The sequence below is a fragment of the Phacochoerus africanus genome, chromosome 14 (genome assembly GCF_016906955.1).
Source record: "Phacochoerus africanus isolate WHEZ1 chromosome 14, ROS_Pafr_v1, whole genome shotgun sequence".
NCBI classification, from domain to species: domain Eukaryota; kingdom Metazoa; phylum Chordata; class Mammalia; order Artiodactyla; family Suidae; genus Phacochoerus; species Phacochoerus africanus.
In genome coordinates, this window is record NC_062557.1 from 46,503,062 (window position 1) to 46,528,440 (window position 25,379).

The 25,379-nt window shown below is 56.2% G+C and overlaps 2 protein-coding genes across 6 annotated transcripts in view; one reads left to right on the forward strand and one right to left on the reverse strand.

Moving 5' to 3' along the window:
- Positions 1-16,304, forward strand: part of ABR (ABR activator of RhoGEF and GTPase) — a 183,658-nt gene extending 167,354 nt beyond the window's left edge. For 4 of the 5 annotated variants that reach the window (XM_047757212.1, XM_047757213.1, XM_047757214.1 and 1 more), the window contains 7 exons: positions 7,749-7,808; positions 8,062-8,171; positions 8,744-8,883; positions 9,926-10,060; positions 10,863-10,968; positions 13,019-13,166; positions 13,703-16,304. In XM_047757212.1, the coding sequence (XP_047613168.1) occupies positions 7,749-7,808; positions 8,062-8,171; positions 8,744-8,883; positions 9,926-10,060; positions 10,863-10,968; positions 13,019-13,166; positions 13,703-13,792 (789 nt within the window). In that variant the 3' untranslated portion in view covers positions 13,793-16,304. Of the gene's footprint in view, positions 1-7,748; positions 7,809-8,061; positions 8,172-8,743; positions 8,884-9,925; positions 10,061-10,785; positions 10,969-13,018; positions 13,167-13,702 lie in introns of those variants that run through there. The other variant, XR_007131702.1, reaches the window with a different exon arrangement.
- A 1,719-nt stretch (positions 16,305-18,023) lies between these two features.
- TIMM22 (translocase of inner mitochondrial membrane 22) lies at positions 18,024-23,446 on the reverse strand. Its single transcript, XM_047757216.1, has 4 exons — positions 23,151-23,446; positions 20,587-20,783; positions 19,976-20,048; positions 18,024-18,611 (listed from the first exon to the last, which is right to left on the reverse strand). The coding sequence occupies exons 1-4, from the start codon at positions 23,386-23,388 to the stop codon at positions 18,535-18,537; spliced, it is 585 nt and encodes a 194-aa protein (XP_047613172.1). The 5' UTR covers positions 23,389-23,446; the 3' UTR covers positions 18,024-18,534.
- Between the last annotated feature and the right edge of the window lie 1,933 nt (positions 23,447-25,379).

Sequence of the window (25,379 nt, forward strand, 5' to 3'; positions counted from 1 at the left end):
TGGATGGACTGGCCAGTGGCCTTGCAGGCCCTGACAAGGAGTTCAGCTTTTAATCTAAGGCCAGTTTTAGTGATGCTGGTGTGTTTTGAGCATGTACCTGAGTATCAGGCATCATTCTTAGTTAGGTGACAAACCACGAGGTGCTATTAGGCTCAGAGGGACACAGATCAGGTCACATGAATGGCTTAGCACAGGAAGTGCTCTTGGACCTCATGCCCTTTGCCAGGGCGGAGGCCCAGGGCCTGCTCGGGTCTGTGGCTATTTCTTGCTTGTCTGGGTAATCGTGGAGCCCACTGGGGTCGGGGCTGCGTGCCCTGGGTGGGGAGCTTTCGGGGGTGTGGAACCCAGCCTAGCCAGCGGTGCACAGAAAGGGGCCTGCCAGTTGCTTTTCATGACATCCAGAGAACGTGAGAACCGGGCACTGGGGCCTGGGAAGAGTCCATGAGAGGCCCTTCGGAGCGGCTCAGACCGCGGGGTGGCCGTGCCTCTCGTCCTCACCAGCAGGCTCTGTGCCCAGACAGCGTTCCTGGCCTGGGCAGGCAGGATGAAGTCAGCTTCAGCGAAGGATTGTCACAATTCTCACCGCAGCACTGCATGGCCACAGGGAGCTGGCCGAGGCCACCGTGGTCCTGACGGGCCTTGGCCTTCCCACAGCGGCAGCATGGAACTGCCTGGTCGGAACCCGGTTCTGGCCTCTGAGGTCCCCTGCCCTGCAGGGACGGGGCCGCTGGGGCTGCCTCTGCGTTGCGTTCGCGCTGACCGGCTCGTTTGCCCCAGAGTGGCCCTGCGCCTGTTGGCTGGTGGCCCTGAGCTGGGGCAGGGCAGCTTCCTGGCTCTTGGTTTGAGACCTGGTTCCAGGGTGAAGGAGGCCTCAGGCAGGGCAGGCAGCGGAGGGCGGCCACCCTGGGCCTGGGGTGATGTGCCCCCTCTGAGCTGTCTGCAGCTGTGCCGGCCTGAGGCCCAGGGGGTGGCAGGCGCAGGGCAGGCCGAAGCCTGGAATGCAGAGCGGAGAAGGCAGGTCACAGGGGCTGCTGCAGGGCGGCACTAACCTGGCTTCCATAAAAGCCTCCTTCAGAGCTGCTAAACCCTTTCCATATGTGGGCCTGGGAGGTTCAGCGCGCCAGGGGGAGGGGAAGCAAGCTGGGGCCAAGTGGTGGCACCGTCCGCACAAGTCTGTTGCCTGTCTCGGGACTGTCCTGGAGAGGGTGCCTGACCCCGCAGAGCGAGGCCGGAGGGACAGAGCTCCCTTGGCCTTAGGAGGGTGAGGGGTGTCGGCCTCTGGCAAGACAGTGAGTTTCCTGGGCCTGTACGCCTGAGCTAGAAGCCAGGTCACAGGCCACCACTGCTCCCTCCACTCTGCCCTGCCCCTCTGTGAGCATCTCTCAGGCGGCCACGTTGACAGACTCCTCCAGGACTCTTGGCAGCGCCCTGTTTGTTCCCCCTGCTGCCAGCCCGACCATGCCTCTCACGCCTGTGGTCGGCCCCAATGACAGGCTGGCTTTGGCGCCTCTAGGGGACCCCACCCAGAGCATGTGGAGCACTTGGGGGAGGGCAGGGGAAGGCCAGCCAGGACCGCCACCGTGGCCGCTGCCCAGGGAGCCCCAGGAAGTGCACCCCCGTCAGACGGCCTGGTCGCCACGGCCCAGCGCTCAGCCTCTGGCAGGGTCCCCAAAGCACGGTGAGACACCTCTGCCTTCTAGTCAGTGTCCTGTTCACCTGTCGGGGTGACAACTTGAGTTGTGCCAGTTTACTGCACTTGGTTTTTCTTAGCCTTCAGAACAACTCTGGGCCTCAGGTGAAGTCCATGCCACTACCCAGGCCAGGCCCTGGGTTCAGAAGGCCAAGGGTAGAGCAGTGCTAAGTAAGAGAAAGGGTGGGGGCCAGGTTCCCGTCGTGGTGCAGCGGAAACGTATCTGACTAGCATCCATGAGGACGCAGGTTCGATCCCTGGCCTCACCCAGTGGGTTAAGGATCCAGTGTTGCCATGAGCTGTGGTGTAGGTCACAGATACAGTTCAGATCTGGTGTTGCTGTGGTTTAGGCTGGCAGATTCAGCTCTGATTCAACCCCTAGCCTGGGAGCCTCCATATGCCGCAACTGTGGCCCTTAAAAAAAAAAAAAAAAAAGAACAAAGAAAAGGGTCCAGAGTTCCCTGACGGTCTAGTGGTGAGGATTCTGCACTTTCACTGCTACCGTGGAGCAGGGCCCGAGAGGGGCAGGAGGCCACAGGAGGTCAAGGGTCATGCCCAAGGAGGTGGTGCCTCAGGACCCCTGGGGTCTGTGCCGTGACAGTGACAGTCTGAAGGGGCTCAGTGCCACAGGGCTGTGGGGACTTGGGGGCCCAGGTGAATGCAGTTTTCCTGGGTCCCTGTCACCTGGGGAGCCCCCATGTTACATCCCAGACTCACAGTGCCTCTGCTCTGTGCCCTCCCCCATAGGGATGCTAGCTGCCAGTCCTGACGGGTTATCCCCACGGCCATCGACAGGGCCTCCCCAGCCTCTCCCTGTAGCTTAAAGGTGGCCATGCAGCGCCCGCAGGAGGGGCAGCAGCAGAAATCGCCAGGAGACCTTGGTGCGAGCTGCGTGGCAGAAGGTGTGTGGGATTGTGGGAGGCTCTGCCCGCCGCTGTCAGAAGGGCTGGGCTTGAATGTAGTCTCTGTCACCTACCTGGGGGAGCAGGGAAGGGGTCCCCAGACTCACCAGAGCCTCTGAAATCCCAAGCATTTGGAGGTGGCCGTAACAGCCCTCAAGCCAGAGAGAATGTTGGGCTCACCTGCCCCAGGCTGGTGAGAAAGGGGCCAGAGGAAGGCCTGAGAGCTCCAGAGAGGCCCCCGAGGACAGTCCTGCGCCACGGTGCCACCCCCTGGAGAGTGCTGGGGTGCTCAGGGCACCCTCCGGGCACTGGGTCCGCCACCCTCTCAGCCCCTACGAGGCTGGGAGCCCATTTCCCACCCTCCGTGTGAAGCTGCTGAGGCCCACAAAAGAGCGCCGCCTCCCTGCACCTGCCAGATTCTCTGAGATCTGGGCTCCTCACCTGGGGCTGCAGGGCTCCCAGTGGGGACCTGGGGGTTCTCTAGTGGCCGTCAGTCCCCGAGGGCAGCTGTTTCTCCTCAGGCGAGGGCTGAGGGTGCAGCCAGGGCCTGAGCAGGTCTCCGTGTAGAGGCAAGAGGGTGTAATTGAGCTGTTCCCAGATGCTGTGTTAGGCCACTCGTTTATGACTTTCTCCAGGATGTTCTTCGTCTCTTTGTCTCTTGCCTGTGCTCCTTCAGTGGGGCGTTTTTGTTACCTGTGCGGTGAAGAAGGGGCCCTCAGGGTGGGGTGGGGGGCCTCTCCGCAGCCCCATCTTTCTCCCTCCCTCAGGTGACCTGATGTCCCCTGGTACCTGGTGCTCTGGCAGTGGGGTGGCACCTTTCTGCTGGGACTGGAGGGTGAGCGGTCAGGTGTTCTGTCCACTGCTGGCCAGGCCCAGGGTGGGGGGGGGCTCCTTCACCCCAGCACTAATCTAATCAGGAAATAGCAGAGTCCACATTTCCCAGGGTTATAAATCACTACAGCAGTTCAGACAGCATCGTCTCTCTGGAAAATGTGCCATGTCCCTCTCCACTCCGCACCCTCCCTTCGCTGTATTTAAATGACATCCTGAAATAGACTTGGTTTCTGGAGGCTGCTGGCCTCCTGGGAGACAGCACTTCATTGTCGGGGCGCCAAGGGGCAGGCCCTCACCTCCCCGCCACCCCATGAGGGCACCAGGGCTGCACCTGCAGGAGGGCATCTGGAATAGGGTGGGGGCAGGACTGGCAGTAAAACACGACTGCTGCTTTACCCAGACCTGGCCTCCGACAGGGTGAAGGGACGGCAGGCGGTACAGGGGACAGGATCCTGGTGCAGCAGGGAGGCAGAGGGTGACTGAAGATTCTGGAGGCCTGGAGTTATCTGGGAAGTTTTTCTGGAAGAAGCAGGGCGGAGACTGGGCCTTAGCATCAGGACTTGCCAAGGTCCTGTCTCAGATGCTCCCAGGAAGACAGAACAAAAGCGATGGGGGGGAAGGAATGAAAGAATTGGACTGGAGGCGGCCTGCCAGCATGCAGGTCGGCCTGTGGCGCCAGACTGTGGAGGCCTGATGTCCCCTTTCTGGACAAGTAACAGTCACAGCCACTGCCTTGTTGCCAAGAGGTGCGAATGCCAGGCTAGGTGCTGTATGCGGGATCTTGCAGGTTTGGCAGAGGTGCGTCAGGGAGACCTGATTTTGCGCCCCAGCTCTCACTTCCTAGATGGGTGGCTCTGGGCAAAGTCCTTATTCTCTTTAAGGCTTGGTGTCCTCATCTGTAGAACGGGAGCAGCTAGAAAGGCTTACATCTCGGAGTTCCCGGTGTGGCTCAGCAGGTTAAGAACCAGACATGCTGTCCATGAGGATGTGGGTTCAGTCCCTGGCCTCTCAGTGGGTTAAGGATCCGGCGTTGCTGCAAGCTGCAGTGTAGGTTGCAGATGCGGCTCAGATCCCATGTTCCTGTGGCTGTGGTGTAGCCAGCAGCTGCAGCTCCGATTCGACTCCTAGCCTGGGAACTTCCATATGCTGCAGGTGAGGCCCTAAAAAGAAAAAAAAAAAAGAGAGAGAGAGAGAAAGGTTACGCCTCACAGGCTTGTTAGGATGATTGATTGAGATGCTGTATGTAAGGCGTTTGTCATAGTGCCAGACTTACAGGAAATGCGACCGCTGTTACCTTTTTTTTTTTTTTATAACAAGTGAGGCAGGTATGAACACCTCTGTGTGAAATTGAGATTCCAGGTTAAGTGACTTGCCCAGAGTCACACAGTTGAGTGGAAGAGCGAACATTTGGACACAGATTGGTCTGATCTCAACCCCTGCACTCTCCCTACCTGGGCGGTGTCCACCTGCCTCTCCAGGACCAGGGAGGGACCGCTAGCTCAGTCCATAGCAGCTGCCAGGAGGGGCCGGGTCGCAGGAGGTTGGGCAGGTGAGGGACACTAGGAGCCAGGACCACAAATTGGCCTGGGGCTTATGCGGATGCCTGGAGAGACCCACATTAGAAGGGGGTGGTCCTTCCAGAAAGTGTGCCCAGAGCGGCATCTGCCTCAGTCCACAAAGAGCAGGGGAGAGCTCTCCAGTCCAGGCGCTACTGCTGGAGGACAGGGCTGGGGACAGCTCCCGGGGCCTGTGCGCAAGACCCAGCATGCTGGAGGGACTGAGGAACAGAAGGAGCAGCTTGTGCTACAGCCATGCTGAGCGTTTGGACAATGTTTAGCAGAGGAGGTTTCAGGGGCCTAGGAGGACTTGGCCCCAAGCCTTGTGGGACAGAGCGTTTGCCAGCCTGGCGAGTCCCACTCGGTTCCCTTGTGTGTTCGTGGAGGTGCCGCTGGGGGTGCTCGGTCTCTCCATGCCATCTCCCTCCGTCCTGTTTTCAATTCCGTCCCTCCTCCGGCTGAAAGCTGTGCCTGGGCCCCAGATCCCATCGGAGGCTTGTGTGCCCAGCCTCCAGCTGGTGTGTGGGAAGGACTTACCTCGAGCTGTAAGAAGCCCCAGGGCCCAGCCCCTCTCTGGTGAGGGGCCGGTTAGAGCAGCAGTGCCTGACTGTGGGGCAGGGATGTTCTGGGGTCTGAGGGCAGGAGGGTCTTAAGGGAATCGGCTTGCAGACCCCCAGTTCCTGTAAGTGCTGTTGCCGCAAAGCAGCCCCCAGAGAAGGGCTTACACCACCACCCCTCCCTCGGCTGAGGAGCCCGAGGCTCCCTGGAGGGCCCTGGGTGGCAACAGAGGGACGCTTGGTGTGTTGGTGTAGGAGTTGAGAAGGTAAAAGACTAATGGCTGGATTTCAGAGCCTTTCGCAAGTCACATGGTTTCCAGTTCTTTCTTTCCACAAAAGTGATGAAAATGACCAGCTGAGAGGTCCTTAAAACACTGATAATAGGCGTTCCCTCGTGCATCGCTGGTTAAGTTGCTGGCGTTGTCACTGCAGCAGCGTGGGTTCAATCCCTGGCCCAAGAACTTCCACATGCCACGGATGTGGCCCAATAAATAAGTAGATAAAAATTAAAAATAAGGTAAATATTGATAGTAGGTATATATGCAACTTAAGGCAAATTATGAGGAAAGAGGTTAAAGAATTTCAAACATTGCTATAATAAAAGTGTTTTCAGCCCCATCTACTTAGTTATGGGAACAAGATGTTTCATCCTTTACATCTTTAAAAACCAAACCAGGAGTTCCCACTGTGGTGCAGCGGGATTGGGGGCATCTGAAGCGCCAGGATACAGGTTTGATCCCCAGCCCGGCACAGTGGGTGAAAGGATCCAGCATTGCCACAGCCGTGGTGTAGGTTGCAACTGCAGCTCGGCTCTGATCTCTGGCTCAGGAACTCCATGTGCCACAGGGTGGCCAAAAAAGAAACAAAACAAAAAAAAACAAAACAGCACTGATGCTAAAGCCCCATTTCACCCTAGAAAAAATACTATTCCTATATATACATGAACTAAAACAGAAAAATTGCCCTACTCATGAGATGCAATTCCACCAAAATGGTCCTTTGCTGCTGAATATTTCTTAAAATTTGTAATGTGTTAGTTAACTATGATTGTGTGCTACTAATCTTTGTCATAACTAATCCAGAATATGCTTTGAACATTTGGAGCCTTATGGTCTAAGGAAATTTTTCGTTTCCATTTATACAGATATTTTTGTTGAAGCAAAATATAATGGGGGAGGAATAAAAGACTTTTAAAAAGAAATACAAAGTGGGACATAATTATTTGGGAGAAAGAGACTAAAAACACAAATTCAAGGAGAAAAAGAAATGTTGCAGGGTTTCTCCAAGGGCAAGAAGAACTCGTTTATGTATTTTTTAAATGGATGATGGCTGGTCTCCAGTCCCTATGGTATTTGGATTCCACTGAATACATTTAAAAGAATGACGTCACAGTTTTATTTTAAGATGTAAATATTTACGTTATTCTGGAAATTATATTCTCTGCAGCTATTTAAATTTGCTCTGGAAATACTCAGATGTTCACTTAAAAATGTGCAAAGGCGTGCACTGTTTTTCAAAATTAGTTTATGCAGAGTTCCTGTTGTGGCGCAGCGGAAACAAATCTGACTGGAAACCATGAGGTTGCGGGTTCAATCCCTGGCCTCGCTCAGTGGGTTAAAGATCCAGCGTTGCCCCGAGCTGTGATGTATGTTGCAGACGCAGCTCAGATCCTGTGTTGCTGTGGCTGTGGTGTAGGCTGGCAACTGTGGTTCTGATTCAACACCTAGCCTGGGAACCTCCATGTGCAGTGGGTGAGGCCCTAAAAAGACAAAAAAAAACCCAGAAGTGGGATTGAGACCCAGGGCTCTTCATGTCCACATGGGACCACCTCCCACACCCTTCCAATGTGCAGGGGCTAAATCCCTTCCTGTCGACTCTGATTCAGGCAGCTGAGCAAGCTGCTTTCAGTTTATGGGCCTTGGTGTCTGCCATCCATGAAGTGGGGTGATAATACGCATCTCCTAGGGTGGGGTCAGGAGTGAATGAGATGTGACGGCTGAATGTGCCTGAGAACGCGGCCCACCTCCTTCCCAGAGTCGGGGGAGCCCTTCTCTAGGAAGGGCTGATGTTAAGATAAGCATCAGCCCCCAATCCTGTCTTCCTGACTTTTAGCCAACCTCTGAGCAGTTGCAGACCAGCAGGCAGAACGCTGGCTTGGTCTCTGAGCTGTCATCTCTCTCTCACTCATGTTCTCTTTCTTTCTCTGCAGCTGGATCCACAAACTGTAGAAACCAAGAACTGGCACACAGATGTGATTGAGATGAATGGGGTGAGCCCGGAGGGACAGGAGGCGTCGGCACCGTGGGTGGGCAGCTCGGTCCTGCCCCTCCCCCCCTCAGCCCAGCCCTCCTCCCCCCCCTGCCTTCCCTCTGCACCCTTCCCCTCCCCACCCCCACAGGTGTTTCAGGGAGCCCTGGAGGGTAGAGGTGGCCCTTGTGTGCAGTCTGGGGGGGCCCTGTGTTGGAGGGGTGCTCCTCAGGCACTTATGCTCTGGGGGATGGTGCCCGCCTCGCCCCCACCAGATCAAAGTGGAATTCTCCATGAAGTTCACCAGCCGAGACATGAGCCTGAAGAGGACCCCGTCCAAGAAGCAGACCGGCGTCTTCGGCGTGAAGATCAGTGTCGTGACCAAGTAGGTGCTGCGCCCGGGCTCCCTGCCAACCCCACCCTCCAGGCGCCTCGACAGTCACCCTCCAGGTCCGCCGTCACAAAGGCCAGTTTGGAGGGCATGAGCAGCCCGCAGAGGTGTGTTCTCTGCCTCCAGCAGTGCTTTAGAAATAAAGGAGCCAGCCCTTAAACATCGGGAGCTGCAGGTGAAAATCCCAGGTGCTCAGCTCCTTGTAGTACGTGGAACACCTGACAGCCTTCGTCTCCCGGACCTGGCCCCCCCCCTCTGGGGGTGACCTGCTGGGTCCCCCGTAGCATTTGAACCTGAGCCCTCTGCTCTGAGGAACACTGTTTCTTCAGGCTTTGGATTGATTTCCTAACGTCCTTCCGCCTTTGTCCCCTGCTGTCCCTTGGCACACGGGTCTTGGGCAGGCTTTGGGGGCGGTGGCATGGCCTCTTTCTCAGCCCTTCCCTTGCCCCATCTCCTGATCAGAGGCCAGCGCCCTCCAAGGCCAAGGCCGGCAGGAAGGGCTACCTGTGGCTCTCGCTGGGGGGCTTCCCTCTCCCCTCCCGTCCCTGACGTCCCCTCCCCCCCAGGCGGGAGCGCTCCAAGGTGCCCTACATCGTCCGGCAGTGTGTGGAGGAGGTGGAGAAGAGGGGCATCGAGGAGGTCGGCATCTACCGGATATCAGGGGTGGCCACAGACATCCAGGCGCTGAAGGCCGTCTTCGACGCCAGTGAGTCTGGGAGGCGCAGCCGGGCGGCAGCAGGGAGCGGGGGCTCCAGCGGGCCTGTAGGGCAGGTAGGAGAGCGCAGTAGAAGCACGAGGCTTCCCTGGGGAGAGGCTGCACGAGCAGATGGTAGAGGAGCCTTGCGTGGCTTGGGGTGGACCGCTTGGGAGTCCCTGGGACAAGGGCTCTTGCTGCACCTTCTCGTGTAACCCCCTCCCTCCAGTCTCTTAGCCACTGCAGCAGGTAGGGACACTGAGCTTCGGCGAGGCCGAGTCGATGGCCCTGGGTTACCTGGCTCCCAGACTTCGGGCCCTATTTCACCACCGATCTTGCTCACTCCAGAAGCTGTCTGCCTGGTCTTCTTGCCAGTCCCCGGGGGCCTGGGGAGCTGCCAGGCCACTAAAGAGCTCTGAGCCTTGCTGGCTGGCTCGGTGCCCGCTGCCACCCCCAGAGCCCCGCGTGCCCCCGGGCAGGGGCATTGCTGCCTCTCCCTTTGACTGTCAGGTGGGGCCCAACCTTCTGGTTCCTTCCCCCACCTTGCTGTTCAGGCTGCGGCGACAGCATACCCAGTAGTCAGGACACCTGAACCAGGGGGCAGTGCTGATCCCATGGCAGCTGGGAGGGGGCCCGCTGGGCATGCCCGGGCAGCCACCAAGCAGCCAAGTTCGGGGAGCCTGGGGTGGGGAGCCGGGCACGTGCTGGCATGAAACTCCTCTGTGTCACCTGGAAGCTGAGGCTTTGATGGAAGGTGATCTTAGGTATAAAAATGTGCAGTGCCTTCCAGAGAGGGGCACAGCGGTGGGGAGGTTCCAGTTGGAAGGAGGGCATGGGACATGGGTGCACGTGGCTCCAGGACTCTGGATGATGAGCTCGGCACCCCTCCCCCTGCCCCCGGACCCCCTGTGGGCACTGCCAGAGCAGAGACAGAGCGGGGGTGCCCTGGGCAGGCTGGACAGGGGGATGGGACAGGGCCACCCGCCAGCTGAGGGCTGCCGGGGGAGGGAGGTGCTGCGGCCGGCACAGCCCCTGACCCCCACCTCCCCTGCAGATAACAAGGACATCCTGCTAATGCTGAGCGACATGGACATCAACGCCATCGCCGGCACCCTCAAGCTCTACTTCCGGGAGCTGCCGGAGCCCCTCCTCACAGACCGCCTCTACCCCGCCTTCATGGAGGGCATCGGTGAGCCTGCGGCAGCCCTGAGGGCTGGGCTGGGCCGGGCCCCCACCAGCAAAGGAAAGAGCGCGAGGAGGGGCCGCGTGGCTGAGTGGCCTGGAGGGCTGGACCCTCTCCCCTCTGTCCCCGTAGGCCGCCCTCTGTGCCTCTTCCTTGGCCACTGACCTCCCTGCTTAGAAACCCAGGAGAATCTGCCCTGAGGGGCACGGTCAGGGGCTGGTGCCAAGGCCAAGGAGGGGTGAGCTGGAGCGCCCCTCACGTGGCTGGTACTGAGCCTTCCAGGCGCGCCTTCTCGCCTCTGCCCAGGGTGAGAAGGAAGCCAAAGGCCCAGGCCCACAGGGCTCTGGCCTCCACCCACCTGGGCCAAATCCAGGCCTGGCGTCTTCTCCTAGGGCAGATCAGGGCAATGAGGAGCCCACAGAAGGGCACTCACTGCCAGGCTCCAGCATCGGAGGTGCTTGAGAAAGAGAGAACAGTCACACCAAATGGCATCGTTGTCTTCAACTTGGCCTCACAGCCCAGGGCTGGGGATTGGCTCTGGCCCCAAAGGCCTCTGCAGCCAGGGAAGTGTGTCAGGTCGCCGCCGCTGCCGCCTCCTGGCTGAGTCACGGCTGGGGGGTGGTGCATCCTGGAGGAACCTGTGTGTAGCCCACCTTGGGAAAATACCAGGCTCTTCCTTCAGGGTCTGCTCCCCTGACCCTCAGCCTGGGCTTTCCCCCCGGGTCCCGCAGCCTCCCGACCACAGGGTGCTGGCAGGGCCTCTGCGCCTGGGAGCCGAGCCCTGCCCCAGCCCCCTCTCTCCCCGCAGCCCTGTCAGACCCTGCTGCCAAGGAAAACTGCATGATGCACCTGCTCCGCTCCCTGCCCGACCCCAACCTTATCACCTTCCTCTTCCTGCTGGAACACTTGAAAAGGTAACCGCAGGTCCTACGTCCCGGGGAGGGGGCAGGAGCCAGGGCAGGCTCCAGCTGGGGAGGACACATCGCGGCGGGGAAGCCACGTCCTCGGTGCCTCCTCGTGGGTGCCGGTCTCTGCTGGGCCACCACGGCCAGGGCGGGAGTGTGCTGTTCAGATTTTTGCGTTCAGAGTCTTCTGTTTTGCAAAATATTTGGGTCCTCATGGCAACCTCAAATATTGGCCATAGAATGCTTAGAAAGGCAGGCCAGAGCCAAGGGCTGTAGGCGGGCCACTCAGGCCACTAGCGTTTTTTGAATGGGGTAGAAGAGACAGTCTCGGGGGCACTGCGAGCAGCAAGCGTGTGGCTTGTTCTGTTTGGTTATGTCCACTGCGTGTACCAGGAGATCATGTGTGTGTGTTACATGGGTCACAATCACTGTGAAGCCGGCTGCTCTTGACCCACACGTCATTGGACAGATGGGGAATCAGAGTCCCCAGCCTGGCAGGGACTGGGGTTAGCAGCAGCTCTGTCCTCAGCATCCACCTCTCCCAAATCCCAGCCACAGCCCTTCCCTCCTCCTCCTCTGCGCCTTCCGTAGTCAGATCTGACCGAGAGCTCCTAAAGTTGGCGCCTGCAGCCAAGTTCGGAACTGAAGCTAGCCCTGACCGTGACCTTGTCGCTCACTTTTGGCCCTCAGACTGGTCCTAGGTGTGAGTGGGAGGAAAAGTCCCCGGGCAGCCCTTAAATCCACTTGCCACCCAGGACCGCAGAGCCCCTGGGGAGGGGCCATGGGCCCTCCGGCCCAGGCTCCCAGTGGCGGCTCCGCCAGGCCGGGCTATGGGGGGCCTGCGGAGACCTGAGAACGCCTGGGCTGCTGTCTTGTTTTTCCCATTATGAGACATTTTCCTTTGGTTTGGCCGGGGCTGAAGTCCCAACCAATTCCCAAATAGTTTGGCGAGCACTGTGGGGAGGACACACAGAGGAGGAGTGGGAAGGGAAAATTCATTAGGTTTTCCACCCTGGGAACCGGGCACAGTCTGTTCCCACATCTGGCCCCTGGCTGCTCTGTGTGTGTGTGTGTGTGTGTGTGTGTGTGTGTGTGCGCGCGCGTGTGCACGCGCACACTGCGGGGCTGGGCCAGCTGCACAGCTGCCTCCTGGCATGGCAGTATCTGCCCGTTTCCAAAGCAATCGGCAGGCGCATCCACGGCTCCTGCCTGCCTGCAGGGTGGGGTGACAGTCTAGTGGGAGTGGGCTGAGAGGCGCTGCTCGGGGCAGCTAGATCTGACCCCAGAAACATGCCTAGGACTGGGGAGGCCCGGGGCCTCTCCGATGTGTTGGATGGTACTGAGCCTGCCTGGACACCAGTCACAGATGGCAGCCCCTGCTGTCACTCAGGAGAAATAATCTACAGAGCATCTGGCCTGTTATGCAAGAAAAGTAGAGGAAGATCCAAAGGGAGGCAGCTCCGGGGTCCCATGAGGAAGACCCTTCTGGAAAAGCTTGGGAGAACAGCCCCTGGACTTCGTCTGGGAGGAGGGTTGTTCCTGCCACTACATAGCAGGCGAGCCTGAGACCTAGTTAGCAACTGCGGCTCCTGCCCCTGCTTTTGGCCCTGCCCCCTCTGACCCTGCCTGGGTTCAGATCCCAGCTCTGCCACTTGCTAGCTGTGTATCCTTGGGCAAGGCACTTAACCTCTCTGGACTTTGGTTTCTTCATCTGTACAGTGGAGATGATACTACTTGCCCCCCAAAGGCGTGTGATGAGCATCCATTATCATAGGGAAAGTTCTTGGACCAGGCAAGGGAGTTGGATTGGGTCCGTCTGGCTCTGACTGTTTACCATCAGTTCAGGGGGTGGTCCGGGAGCTGAGAATCTGTTACTGGAATGTACTGGAACATAGCTGGGAACTTGGTCCCTTGGCTTAGTCCCCTCCCTCCCACCCTCCCCTTAGGAGAGGGGGGCCAGTGACCACCTGCGGGAAGCCTTGCAGGAGCTGTGAGCGCTCAGGGTCTCGGGGCTGCCAGATGTGACTTCTTTTTTCTCCCCCTGCCCCGCCCCTTTCAGGGTTGCTGAGAAGGAGCCTGTCAATAAGATGTCCCTTCACAACCTGGCTACTGTGTTTGGCCCCACGTTACTGAGACCTTCGGAAGTGGAGAGCAAAGCACACCTCACGTCAGCTGCCGACATCTGGTCCCACGATGTCATGGCACAGGTACCTCGCCACGTCCAGGTCGTGGCTGGTGGAGGGAGAACGGTGGCTGGGGGGAGTCCTATACCCGCCCCTCGTGAGCAGCTGGGTTGCTGGTCTGTAGGACGTCCCACCCCTCCCAGCCCAACCTGGAAAGTATGAGCCTAGACCAGGGGCCCAGGGGGTGCCGTCCCAGGTACTGGCTGCAATCCTGGGAGCACCTGGGCCTCAGCGAGCAAGCCCCAGGGTCTCGGGGAAACCCGGGGCCACCTGGGGCCTTGTCCTTGTGCGCAGAAGCTTCCCGGGGAGCCCTGCAAGGCCAGGGCAAGGTCCCGTCTGAGGCAGGGCTGCCAAGCCAAGGTCAACCTCTGGAAGCTCAGGACTGAGGTTGGGGAGGTGACCCCAGGCTCTGGCCCGCAGCGCCCTCTACTGCTGCGAGTGGGGAAGGGGCAGAGGCCGGAGCCGCCTGGAGCCCTACCTGAGGCCATTTCTTCTGTGCAGATGGGAGGAGGGCTTCCGGGGCGAGGACCCCCGCCTCAGTCTCCCCTGTCTCCCCACAGGTCCAGGTCCTCCTCTACTACCTGCAGCACCCCCCCATTTCCTTCGCAGAACTGAAGCGGAACACACTGTACTTCTCCACCGACGTGTAGCCCGAGGCGGGCGTGGCTGTGGGGGCGGCCGGAGCCGGCCCCTCCAGCCGGGGCCCCAACTCAGACTCTAGGGACTACAACAGAGAGCTCCCAAACCCAGCGCGCCAGACTCCAAGGGACACAGATTTCCAAGAACTGGAAGACGTGCGTCTTTTGTGCCACCTTGTACAAAGCCAGCTGACCCGCACCCCGGGCTCCGCCCTCTGTCCCCCTAGTTGTGTCTAATGCTCCGTGCCGTTCGGGAATTGTTTCACGTCTGTCTGTCATGCGGAAGAGGTAGTGACCGACCTGGTGTGGGCACACAGACGGCCTGCTTTGTTCTTTCATTTCCCCAACACTTTCTTGCCTCCTGAGTCCAGTCCAAGGGCTTTTATTTCGCTCTGTAAGCGCTGCCAGCTTCTCCTCTCTTGGCCCTGCTCCCAGATCGCCGTCTCCTGGCAGCCTCCCGTCTTCCTCCCCCCTCTCCTCCCTCCCCGCCTGCCCGCCTGCATGTGCAGCCTTGGTTTTTGATCCATCGCCTCAAAAGTCGGAGGCAGCCCTGGACGGCGGTGGCAGTGGTGGCTGTCAGATGCTGCCACTTGCCGCCCCTGGCGCACTCTGTGCCCTCCGCCCGCGGATGCGCCCGCTTGCCTTGCTGCCTGTGCAAATGTTGGACAAGGAGACGGACTCACACTAATCCTCAGCTTAGCACAGGCTGGAGAGCAGATTTCTGGGATTTTTCCACTTGAGAATCTCCGTTTCTGGGGTTTACCTGTTGTCTCCGGTGCGGCATCTTTGAGTGTCGCTTCTGCTTTTCAGTTCCCTTTTCCCTGGTGTTCTGTTTCCTTTGAGTGTAGACTTACAGGTGACCTGCTATCAGGGCAGCCAGAGGGTCAGGAAGGAACGCAGGGAGGTGGGCGGGGCGGGACCCATCCGGGTGGGCATTCAGAGGAGCAGCAGGGAACTCGGGGGCACGAGGCTCCGGGCAGCGAGGCGTTGCAGTGGCTTTTTAAGTGGAGCCCCGCTTCCGGGGGCGCACCTACTATGGCTGAGGCAGGTGTCCAGAAACGGGCAGGCTCCACAGGAGGGCTCAGCCTTCCCCGCGTCTCACAGACCTCGTGGTACCTTTGCCTTAGATTTTACACACTTTCTCCACAGCCAAGCACTGCCATGGGCAGCCCCACGGCCACGGGTGCTCCAGGGCCTGGGAAAGGCGGGCGTGGTCCAGCAGTAGCCAGCCGTCATGGTGCTGCCCCCCGACCCCCGGCTTCTGGATGCAGCCTTTCAGGCGAGCTCTGGGCAACGCCACAAGGTGGGGAAGAAGCAGGAGTCCCTGGCACCTGCCTCTCTTGGGACTGGGTTTTGCAGGGGACCCTCGTTGTTGACGCTCTACTGCAGAGTTGGGACCAGCAGGTTCCACTCCCAACCTTGAGGCCCTCCTGGGAAGGAATGAGAAGCACCCCAAAGGGCAGTTTTTCGCACCAGAGCAGAGGCTGCCAGCCTATGGCAGCTGGCCTGGGAGGGCACACAGCTCCCTGGCTCTCCTGTGTGGCAGAGACTAGATTCTCGGCCCTCACGAGTGGCGAGAACAGCTCCCCTGGCCTGAGCTCAGGGCCGTCATAGAGGACGGTGTGGGGCCTTAAAGCTGTAGCACTTGCTCAGTGAGAGGAAGGGCCCTTTCTCACCTTGTTTACGCCTGTTGCCCAATCGTGGGCAGAACGGTACACATTTTGTGCGTATCAGAGGAAAGATATGCCTTAGAGGAGGGAAAGACTGGCCGCCCAGCTGCCTGTTAGCAGCTGAGCAAGGAGCCCTGCTCCCCGAGACAGGTGGAGAAGGAATGCCACTTGCGTCTAAAGATCCCCAGTGTCTGACTGTCCCTGGAGCCTGCTTGGCCCTCGGGAGCTGGTGTGTGACATGGAAGGCTCTTGCTGCCAGAGCCACTGACTGGAACGAACATTGAATGGAGGCCCAGCCAGAGCTACTTTCAGCCCCAAATGGGTACCTCCCACCTCCCCAAACAAGGGACGTTTGCTTCTCAGCATCAGGTTGCTACTGCAGCCCCCAGCCTTGCTGAGGCAGTTAGGAGAACCGGCTGGGAAACGCGAAAGGCCCAGAATAGTTACCAATTCCACCCCCGGAGTGGGGAGGGTGAGACCAGACCTGGACTAAGCTGTACCAAGGAAAACAGCCCATGGGTTCTCCTGGGAGACGACAGGGACTATGCAGCCCAGAACCCCCAGCCGTGGTCCCCAGCAGGGCAGCTATGCCAACAGGCGCCCAGCAGACAGGCTGCAGGAGTCCCGTATGCCTGTCCTGCCGGCAGTGGCCGTGCGCTGCCGGTGTTTGCTGATACAGGTAGGAGGGGACCCTTCGTTAATATTTGACTTTAATAAGTTGGTAAGGATATATTTTTCTTTGGTCTATGTTCTGTTTCAACTTATGTAGATTATTATAAATTGATGTAAACCACATGAAAGGAAAACGTTAATAAAAAAAAAAATGCAAAGCGCCAACATTTGCACAGAACTCAGCCCCGTGGTGTGGATGTTCGTATTCTCAGGAGTCCGGGGAAGACCACCAAGCTAAACATTTAACTCTTCCAGCTGCATCCAGATGTGAGTTTCCAAGAATCTATTTACCTGGTTAGCTAACTGCCCCTTGGGCAAGTACAAACGCCCCGGCAGGGACCGGGCCATGCGTATGCCTGAGGGACACGGCAGGAAGTTGTCCTTCCAAGTGGAGCCTTATTTTAGCTAAACTCTCCGCTCCATTTTCCTCAGAAGCGGCAGGTCTTTGGGCCTAATCTGCTCACTGGAGGCCGGAGCCCTCGCAGGCCCAGCCCCCTGTGAGAGCACTAGGGGGGCTGTGTAGGCGCCCGCCAGCCTCAGCCATTGGCCCCTGTGTTTGTTCTGGAGATCAGGAACAGATGTCTCCGAAAACTGGTGTTTGGTTTATGAACTCATACGGACTCCGGAGCCACCGAAAACAGGAAACTATCCATCTCCTCTCCTGACTGAAGAGTCAGTGTGGACAGTGCTTGGCTTATTGAACTCGTGGCCACGGACAGCCAGGGCTCATCTTGCCGAGGCAGTCGGGAGGCAAACATTTCTTGTACCTGGTCGTTCAGCACATCTGACCCCACGCACTAGACTGGAGGATGGAAGATGCCGGGCATCCCAGCAGTGTGCCGGCAGGTGCCAGGTAGGAGCGTCTGCTCTGGCTCTAAGTGCTTATGGGGGATTTGTATTTGTTGAGGGGCAGTAATAGGAAGTTGTGCTCAGACCTCTGAGGGTACTCCAGCCAGCCTGGCGGCAGTGGCGCCTCACGACTGAGACCGGGACAGGCACTACATTCCCCAGAGGAGGGCACGAGCCCTGCGCGCACATCCATCCCACAGGAAACAGACACGGCCGGAGGAAGGTGTGACCAGCTAGGTTTGACATCATCACCCCCCCCCACCCCGCACACACACACATACACACACACACACTCTCACACTCAGGATGGTTCAGCTGAGTCTGAATTCTGGTTATGGTGGGTAAGCTGGAAGACAAGGGGGAAGAAACCCAAAAAAAGGCAAAGGAATGACTATCCAGTAGAAAAAGGACATGTTGCCACCCACTAAAGGCGGCTAGAATTACGTGCCCCAAGCAAGCTACCCGCCTGTCCCCAAGAACAAAATCTGAGTTCGCCTTCATCCCACCACCGAAGCACCAGAGTCAAGCAGCACCCGTGGCAGATCCCAATTGTAAGAGGCTATTTTTGGCGTACGGCACACCATTAGGCTGAGCTGCTACTGTCTGAAAAAGGCCACAGGTCAAATCAAAGACACTAGTATGTTTAAGGGAAAAAGAAAGAAATAAGCCGTTGCCGCCAGAGATAAAGGGCACAGGCGAACAGCCCCGCATCATGGTCTGTTCGTAGCCAGTAGCTGGGCCGGGCCTGGTCCAGGTCAGAGCGTAACAGGCTCTGCGGTTGAGGCCACAGGCACGCCTCTCGGCCAGCGCACAGGAGGGCGTTTAGAAAGGGCCGGCAGGGGTCACGCACGGCTGGGCTGGGCTGGGCTTCTCCGGGGACGCCCCAACCAGTGTAACCATCTCAGGGAGGACGCCACGCCGCTGCAGACCCCGAGACGAACCTTCCCGGACTTCTCAGGGGTCCCCACACTTTCCCTTTGGATGCTTAATCTTAGGGCCACCTGGTACCACTTTGGGGAACTGTGGAATTTGAAAGTAAAAACAAACCAACCTTTTAAACTGTAATATAAATATAAATAGATATATTTTAAAACAAGGACAGCGGAACACTAAACAAAAGGACATAATTGGTCAGGTGGCATACATTTGCTCTGCCCTGCCCTGCTGTGGCAGACGGACGATGGCAGGAAGTTCCAAGGTAGAAGAGCCTCGCAGGTACACACTGTCCCCTCCGTTCCCACAGCACCAGAGGGCCAGGCATGGTCAGGGCTGGACCTCTGTGGGACTCAATCCCTACCAGTTGGCACGCTGACTCCTGATCTGCGGGAAAGAAGCTGGCATGGCACCCCCTCCCCCAGCCTGGCTGGAGTCCAGGAGCAGAGAGCTGGCTGCTCAGGCTGGTGGCAGATCGCAGCCAGGCAGCTCTGTCACGACACCAACTCAACGAGGGAAAAGAGTGTCTTCAGTCTCTGAAGCAAGGGTCCCAGAGTGGGGCAGAAAGTGCCCTCCTCAGAACAGCTCTGATCCTGGGCTGGCATCGTCCTTCCCCGCAGGCAAATGCTCTCACCGTAGGTAATAATCAATTGCAGCCGAGAAAGCAGCAAAACCTCCACAACCAATGACCCCAGCCTTTAAGCCAGCTGTAAAGCAAACAGAAATGACATTACCTGTGGTGACAGATGCTGGGGTCAGGCTGCATTCGGGAAAAGTCTGCATGTCCACAGATGCAAAGAAACTGGCGTACGTGTTCTAAGTCATGCAACCTGGCAGAGAGCTGTAAGATGCTGTGCACACAGTCTGATCCGGTGTGCTTTTATCTAAGTGCACGTTCCTTTAACTTTTCTCATTCCAAAGAATGCTATTTCCAATCTCGTGAAAATAGCCCTTCACAGGCAGGAAACTGGTTAAGAGAACCAGCCCTTGAATCAAGTGGAAGCATATGGCCTGTTACCCTGATTTGTTTATGGAATAAATTCCTGGGAAGGTGATCAAAGCAACCTTAGAGAGAGGAGAGCTTCTCAAAGGCCCTGACAAAGCTGAGCGATGGGAAGACCAAAGGAGCAGTCACTCCATAAATCACTAATAGCTGTTTGAGGAGGAAAAGCAGGTTTTAATGATAGCAAATCATCCTGCCTCTCAGAAAATGAGAAAACAGGCCTTTAGCTTCGGGTCAGGGCAGGCCCAGCAACGGACAGCCAGGAGCGCTAAGGCCCTGACGCCCAGCGCCACGCTCCTCACAACAGGGAGAAGTGGCAGGGAACCCTCTGCTTGTTTACGGCTGACGAGCCAACATTTCTAGATCTACAGTTGGCTTTCGAGGGGTAGAAATCTAAGAACCCTAAACGCACAAACACATTTAATCATACAGTTCAAGTGACAGTCACAGTGTGTTATGGAAAACGTCCGCTTGAAACGCATGGAGCCACAGGTTCAGCAGAGGCTGCTCTCGGACAAACGGGCTTCCCAGGGCTGAACGGGGCCACGCTTCTGTACCACCCCGCCCAGCAACACACGCCAGAGGTGACTTACTGTGAGGAAGTCCTTCCCATATTTTCAGTATGGGGCAGTTCTTTTTTCTAAGAGAGATCTATCTGTGGCTCTCACCTTGGGGTGACTCTGTCACCCAAGGGACATCTGCCTCTGCCTGGAAACACTTTCATTTGCCACAACGAAGGGCTGCCACTAGCATCCAGGGCGGAGAGGCCGGGGATGCTGCTGTACATCCTACAATGCCTAGGACAGCTCCCTGCTCTCCAGCCCCGGCAAAGACTGATCTGGTCCAAAATGTCAACGACACCAAGGAGCAGAAACCCTGATCTAGATACCAGAAGTTTCCAAAACTGAATTAACACAGAAGCAAATGTGATTTACTGTCAGAAGAGAAGACTACTGAGTGTCCACATGTGCCTTAGGCTGTCCTTGGAACGCTTACATATCTGCAAATGTCAGCTTCAGCATGTTGTCCAGGGCCACAAAGCAAACCATGCGACGACTGTTTACTAACCTCTGAAACCAATGGCTCCTCCAGTGATGCAGCCACTAATGACACTGTTCTTCCAGTCTGATTTTCCCCGGTACTGTGGGTGGAGAAGAGCCGTTCAGAGCCAAAGAAACAAGCCAGACAAGACGATTAAGGGAAAAGAGGCAGGGTTTCTGGGTAGCTAATTTAGTCCCTCCCCAAAGGAAACCTCCTCTTTTTCAAAAGTATAGTTTTCAAAAATTTGAATGTGTTCATAAATGCTTCTTGCAGGTGGAACCAGGGCACTGAAACCAAGTGCACCATTTGAGAGGTAACCAAAATCTCTTCTCAGGTTCCCCAGTTAAGTCCTGTGTTCAAAATCATTAGCCAAACTTTGTAAATCAACTATAATAAAAAAAATTAACATTTAAAAAAATAAAAATAAAATCATTAACCAACTTCTACCCTACAAAAACAACAGTAAACCAAGCCCAAATGATAAACACAAAAAACATTTACATGAGAGACTAATGGAAATTGAATCTAGCAAATACGAGACATTTCCGAGCTGCTTTCTAGTAACAGCAAGAGCCTTTCTCTTGCGAAGCTGTCAGACGGAAACAGGCAAGGCTCTCTCGGAAGGCAGGGACACTTACAGATTCGACCAAACACTCAGTGCAAGAAAACATGGCGCCCACGATGGCGAAGTTTTTGGCATAGGACATTCCTCTCTGCCCCATGTCTTTAAGAACTTCTTTTGCCGTCGGCGTTCGGTAAGGATCCTTCGGGTCAAAGCCCACATTGGTATCGATGCCGGCAGTGAACACCCCAAATGCACCTCCCAAGACAAATCCTACAAACACACACAGAGACGAAGATTTCTTTGGCATGGTTTCTGGATTACTGCAGCAGGGTCACGCTCAAATAGCACCTTTCGGGTGGCTGCCAGCGAAAGGACCATCCCACCCCCTACCCCCACCTCAAAAACTCTCCCCTTGCCTGGTTTCCACATCACAAAATCCAGATCTTGTTGACAGCTTCTCGTCTGCTCTTCCTGGATTTCCTCCTCCTCCTTTCATTTGCTAACATTCCTCAAGATTCAGTCTGTCTTTCCCTCTTTCTCTTTCCACACTTTTCATGCAAACTACCCACCCTCAAGTTCAGGTAAAAACTTTGCAAATCGCCCCTTGACAACAGTGCATTCGTAATAGCCATTTGGCAAACACCACGTGCCAGTCACCCTGACACTTTACAGCCAGTCGTATTTATTCTTGACAACAATCCAGTGAGGTAGATCTTATTATCCTCTCCTTTCTGCAGCCGAAGAAGCTGAGGCTCCAGGAAGTTAACCTTCCTCAAGTCACAAAGCGAATGGCTACCCCTACGCCTCTGTGCACAGCTGACCTTCCGGAGCCTGCTGGACATCTCCATGTGGATGCCCTCTCACCACCTCGACGTCTGTAGATGCTCAAGGAAATCTCGGGCGCCGCCCCTCCAGAAGTTCTTGTTTATGGCTCCTTCTTCCTAGTCACTCCTGCCCCAAAATGCAAGGGCATTTTTTCTTTTCATTTATTTATTTATTTTTGCTTTTGGGGGCTGCACCCACAGCAGATGGAAGTTCCCAGGCTAGGGGTGGAATCAGAGCTACAGCCACTGGCCTACACCACAGTCACAGCAACACCAGATCTGAACCGCGTCTGTGACCTACACCACGGCTCATGGCAACGCCGGGCCCTTAACCCACTGAGCAAGGCCAGGGATCGAACCCATGTCCTCATGGATACCAATCGGGTTCGTTACTGCCGAGTCACATCGGGACTTTATGGCTTCCACCTTGGGGCACTACAAAGACTCATTCATCATTTTAACAGCTATGTAAGATTTATCAGGGTCAGGTATTGATGAAAAAACACCCAGTCCATGGCTCAGGGAGCTTCAGTCTAGCAAATTCCCTCTCGGGTCTCCCTATCTACAGACGTTCCCTTGCCACACTCCACCCTCAGTCATCATGCTCACTACCACTGCTACCCTCTAAAAAAATCATCTATTGCTGCCCTTAAAACTACAGGCAAAAAGCCCAAATCCCCCACTCAACCCCCGTTTTTGTTTTGTTTTTTTTTGGGGGGGGGGCTGCATCTACAGCATGCGGAAGTTCCTGGGACAGGGATCCAACCTGCACCAGAGCAGCCACCTGAGCTGCAGCAATGACAACAGCTGGGTTCCTGCTGTGCCACAAAGAACTCCTTTCACCCCCAGCATGAAATGACATCTCTCCGCCTCCTTGTCTACCCACACTCTCATCCTTCAAGACACATCTCCAGTCTCACCTCCTCCAAGGCCTTCCCCAACCAAAAAAGATCTTTTTTCTTCCTACCGTACATCATATTTGCACTCTCGCTACAATCGTGTCTCTCTCTGCTTCTCTCTTCTTTTTTGGCTGCACCCGTGGCATGCAGAAATTCCTGGGCCAGGGCTCAAACCTGCACCACAGCAGTGACAACGCCAGATCCTTAATCTTCTGAGCCACCAGGGAACCATGACATTCGCTTCTTAATTGCCTTTCATTCTCAATTAGATTTCAACTCATCTGCAAATGTGGTCAGCCTCTTTGCGTAGAGGAGAGACCTACATTTTCAAATGCTCAAGAGGTTAAAAAAAAAAAAAAAGTCCAGATTTCTTCCCCCCCCCCCACCCCCATTCCCTGCTGTCTAGTCACAATGGCCTTTCTGTTTTTCTAACCTCGAGCCACTACAAGCCAGACCTTTGCAAGTGCTGTGTCCTACCCTGCAGGGCCCTCCTCCAGGCTCCTTCTCAACATTTTTCTTTCTATGTATATTAAGAGGTTAGCTTCAGGAGGATAAGGCTCTTATCTCTTACCCTGTCTCTCCATCACCGGGCACGTGATAGCTACTCAGTGACCATCTGTTGAAAAGTGATTAATTAAAAGAGAATGAACAAAGAAATGTGTGAACGAATGAATGAGGTCAACCATCTTACTCCCCCAGGTCCCGACCTAGGGCCGATTCTCTGATCCAATTTCCAGAGACGGAAGCCTACCGGGTCTAAGGACGCGCTACTCAAGTTCACTGAACCAGGCGGGGGTGGGTCAAGGTCGAGGCCCACGGACTCCTTGCCTCTCAGGAGCGTGTTCTTCTTGGCAGGGCACCCTGCTGCCGCCCAAGCCCTCGGCCTCCCAAGGGCCCCCCTCACCTCGCCTCACCTCCCACGCAGGCCAGCGCCGCCTTGAAGGCGCAGCTTTCCATCGCCCTCTCGATCATCTTCTGCTCCTCACTCTTGGCGGGACTCGGGATCCCGCCCAGGGTCCCAGGCTCCAGGACCCGGGGCTGACGCTTGTCACCCACCAGGTGCTGCAGAAGAAGGCTGTACTGCAGAGGGGCTTCCGTGGAAGCCGCTGCCTCAGGCGCGGAGACACCTGCACTGGGGGCCGTCGCCGCCATGACAGTAGCTGCCCAAGAAACCTGGCGTCCTTCTTCCCACAGCCGATTCCACAAGCTTCCCGTGGGACCTTGCGCGCACAGCCACCGAGACGCAACAGCAGATTCGCCACACCGGGCGAGTCCAAAGAAGTCGCGGAAGTCTGTTCGCGCACACGCGGCAGAAGTGCTATCATGTTCTCTCAAAACCTTCTGTGAACACGGAATCAGGCTTGTGCAACATTCCCGACGGCAATGATAAATAAGAGTCAGAGTCACCAGAAAGGTCTCTCTTCGTGACTGAAGCGCGGTGCGTACTGGGATTTGTAGTTCTAATAGGTACACCCCCAGACAGTTCCCAGGAAGCCTTGCGCGGACACTCGCGTCTCTGCCTCTTCTGGAGCTCCTGACAGGCGGAAGGGAGGGAGGGTGCAGCGCGAAGGAGAGCCAGCAGGGGGCGCGCGAGCCTCATCTCTGCCCTGAGAGCCAACTGATTCCTTGCGGGTGTTGTGGGATGTCAGTGGGCTAAAGTGCTTGCCAAATTGACGTAGCATAAATGTATGGAATAAATGTTTTATTCAGCAATTAAGCCATTGAGGGGAGAGAGAAGGGGCCAAAAATGAGTGAACAAATGAGTGAAGCTAGGCAAGCTAAGAAAAATCCGGTACAGTGGTAGGAAGTGGAGTGAGGCTGCTACCCCAACCAGGAGTCAGTGGAATGAGCGGTGTGGGACTAGCATTGCCATGCAAAGCCAAATCTACATTATGCTGAGTCAGTTAAAGTGCTTACGAACTTGCAGACTCAGAACCTGAAGGTTAACTGTGAGATAGCACCGTATATGAATTCAGAAGAACTTTTGCAGTAGTGTCGATGGCACTAAAATAGATCCCTAAATATTGTATTGATCCAGACTAGGAGTGTTTGGGTGTATCAGCTAAGAGAGCTGTAAATGGAAGCAGAAGGTGATGAGCAGAAGCCAGTCTACTGAGACACCTCTTTGGTCGCCAGAGTTCTCTGTGCCTCTAAGCAGAGCATGTGGTTCACTTGCTTCTGCTCCCACCAGACCGCTGAACAAGCACGCCCTGAGGTCTCCAGTGCTTCCCAGTTGTTGAAACTAGTTCAGCCGCCTTTCACTTGACTCCTCAGCTGTATGTGATACTGTGGATTCCTCCCTGCTTCGGAGTTTCTTCGCAGTTTCGCTTCGGTGGAGCCTCTGTCCTGGTTTTGCTAGAATCTCTCCAATTCCTCAGACTTTGCAGGCACCTCTGCCTGATCCTTTCCTGTTGGATGCTCAGGGCCTCATCCTTTATCCTCTTCTCATGCACCTTGCTCTCTCTGAAGCTGTTCACCCACTCATGGCTTCTACCACCACCTCTAACAGAGCAATGGCTCCCAGATTTTTATCTCCAGCTTCAATCCTTCTCGGCAGCATGAAAACCAGTCATTTCCTATAGGCACCTCAAACTCAACACACCCTGCCACCCCCCCTTTCCTTCCAGATGAATGAGGGGCCCAGGACTCTGATTCATGCCTTAAGAGCCAAAGTTGGATCTGAGAGAAGTTGGGACAGCCCCATAGGCAGGTCTCAGGCAAGGGCCTTGGAAACAAGGAGCGATCTAAATGGTTAACCGGTGCGGCTGGTTAGAGAGCAATCATCGGTCCCCAAATGGAGCGTCAGCATCGGAGTTGAGCTGAGACCCAAGTCAGCACAGAGAGGAATTCCGTGGGACCATGCTGTGTTTTCGGACTGAGATGGCCCGGATCACAAATGGAGACCACAGATGCTCTGGTCTGCTGCTCTCTCTCCCCACCCTCGCCTTCCACAGTGGAATGGGTTTCACTGAATGGAGAACTTGAACCTCCTCAAGCATATTCCGAAAGTGAGAAGTGGTTTCCCACATCTGTTTCTCTGGCCGGAACCTTTGCAGGTGCCCAAGGAACTTTATTTGGCCCTGGTTTTGCTGGGAGCTCAACGGCTTTACCCTTACAGGCTTTCTGTTCCGGCCCCAAGGATG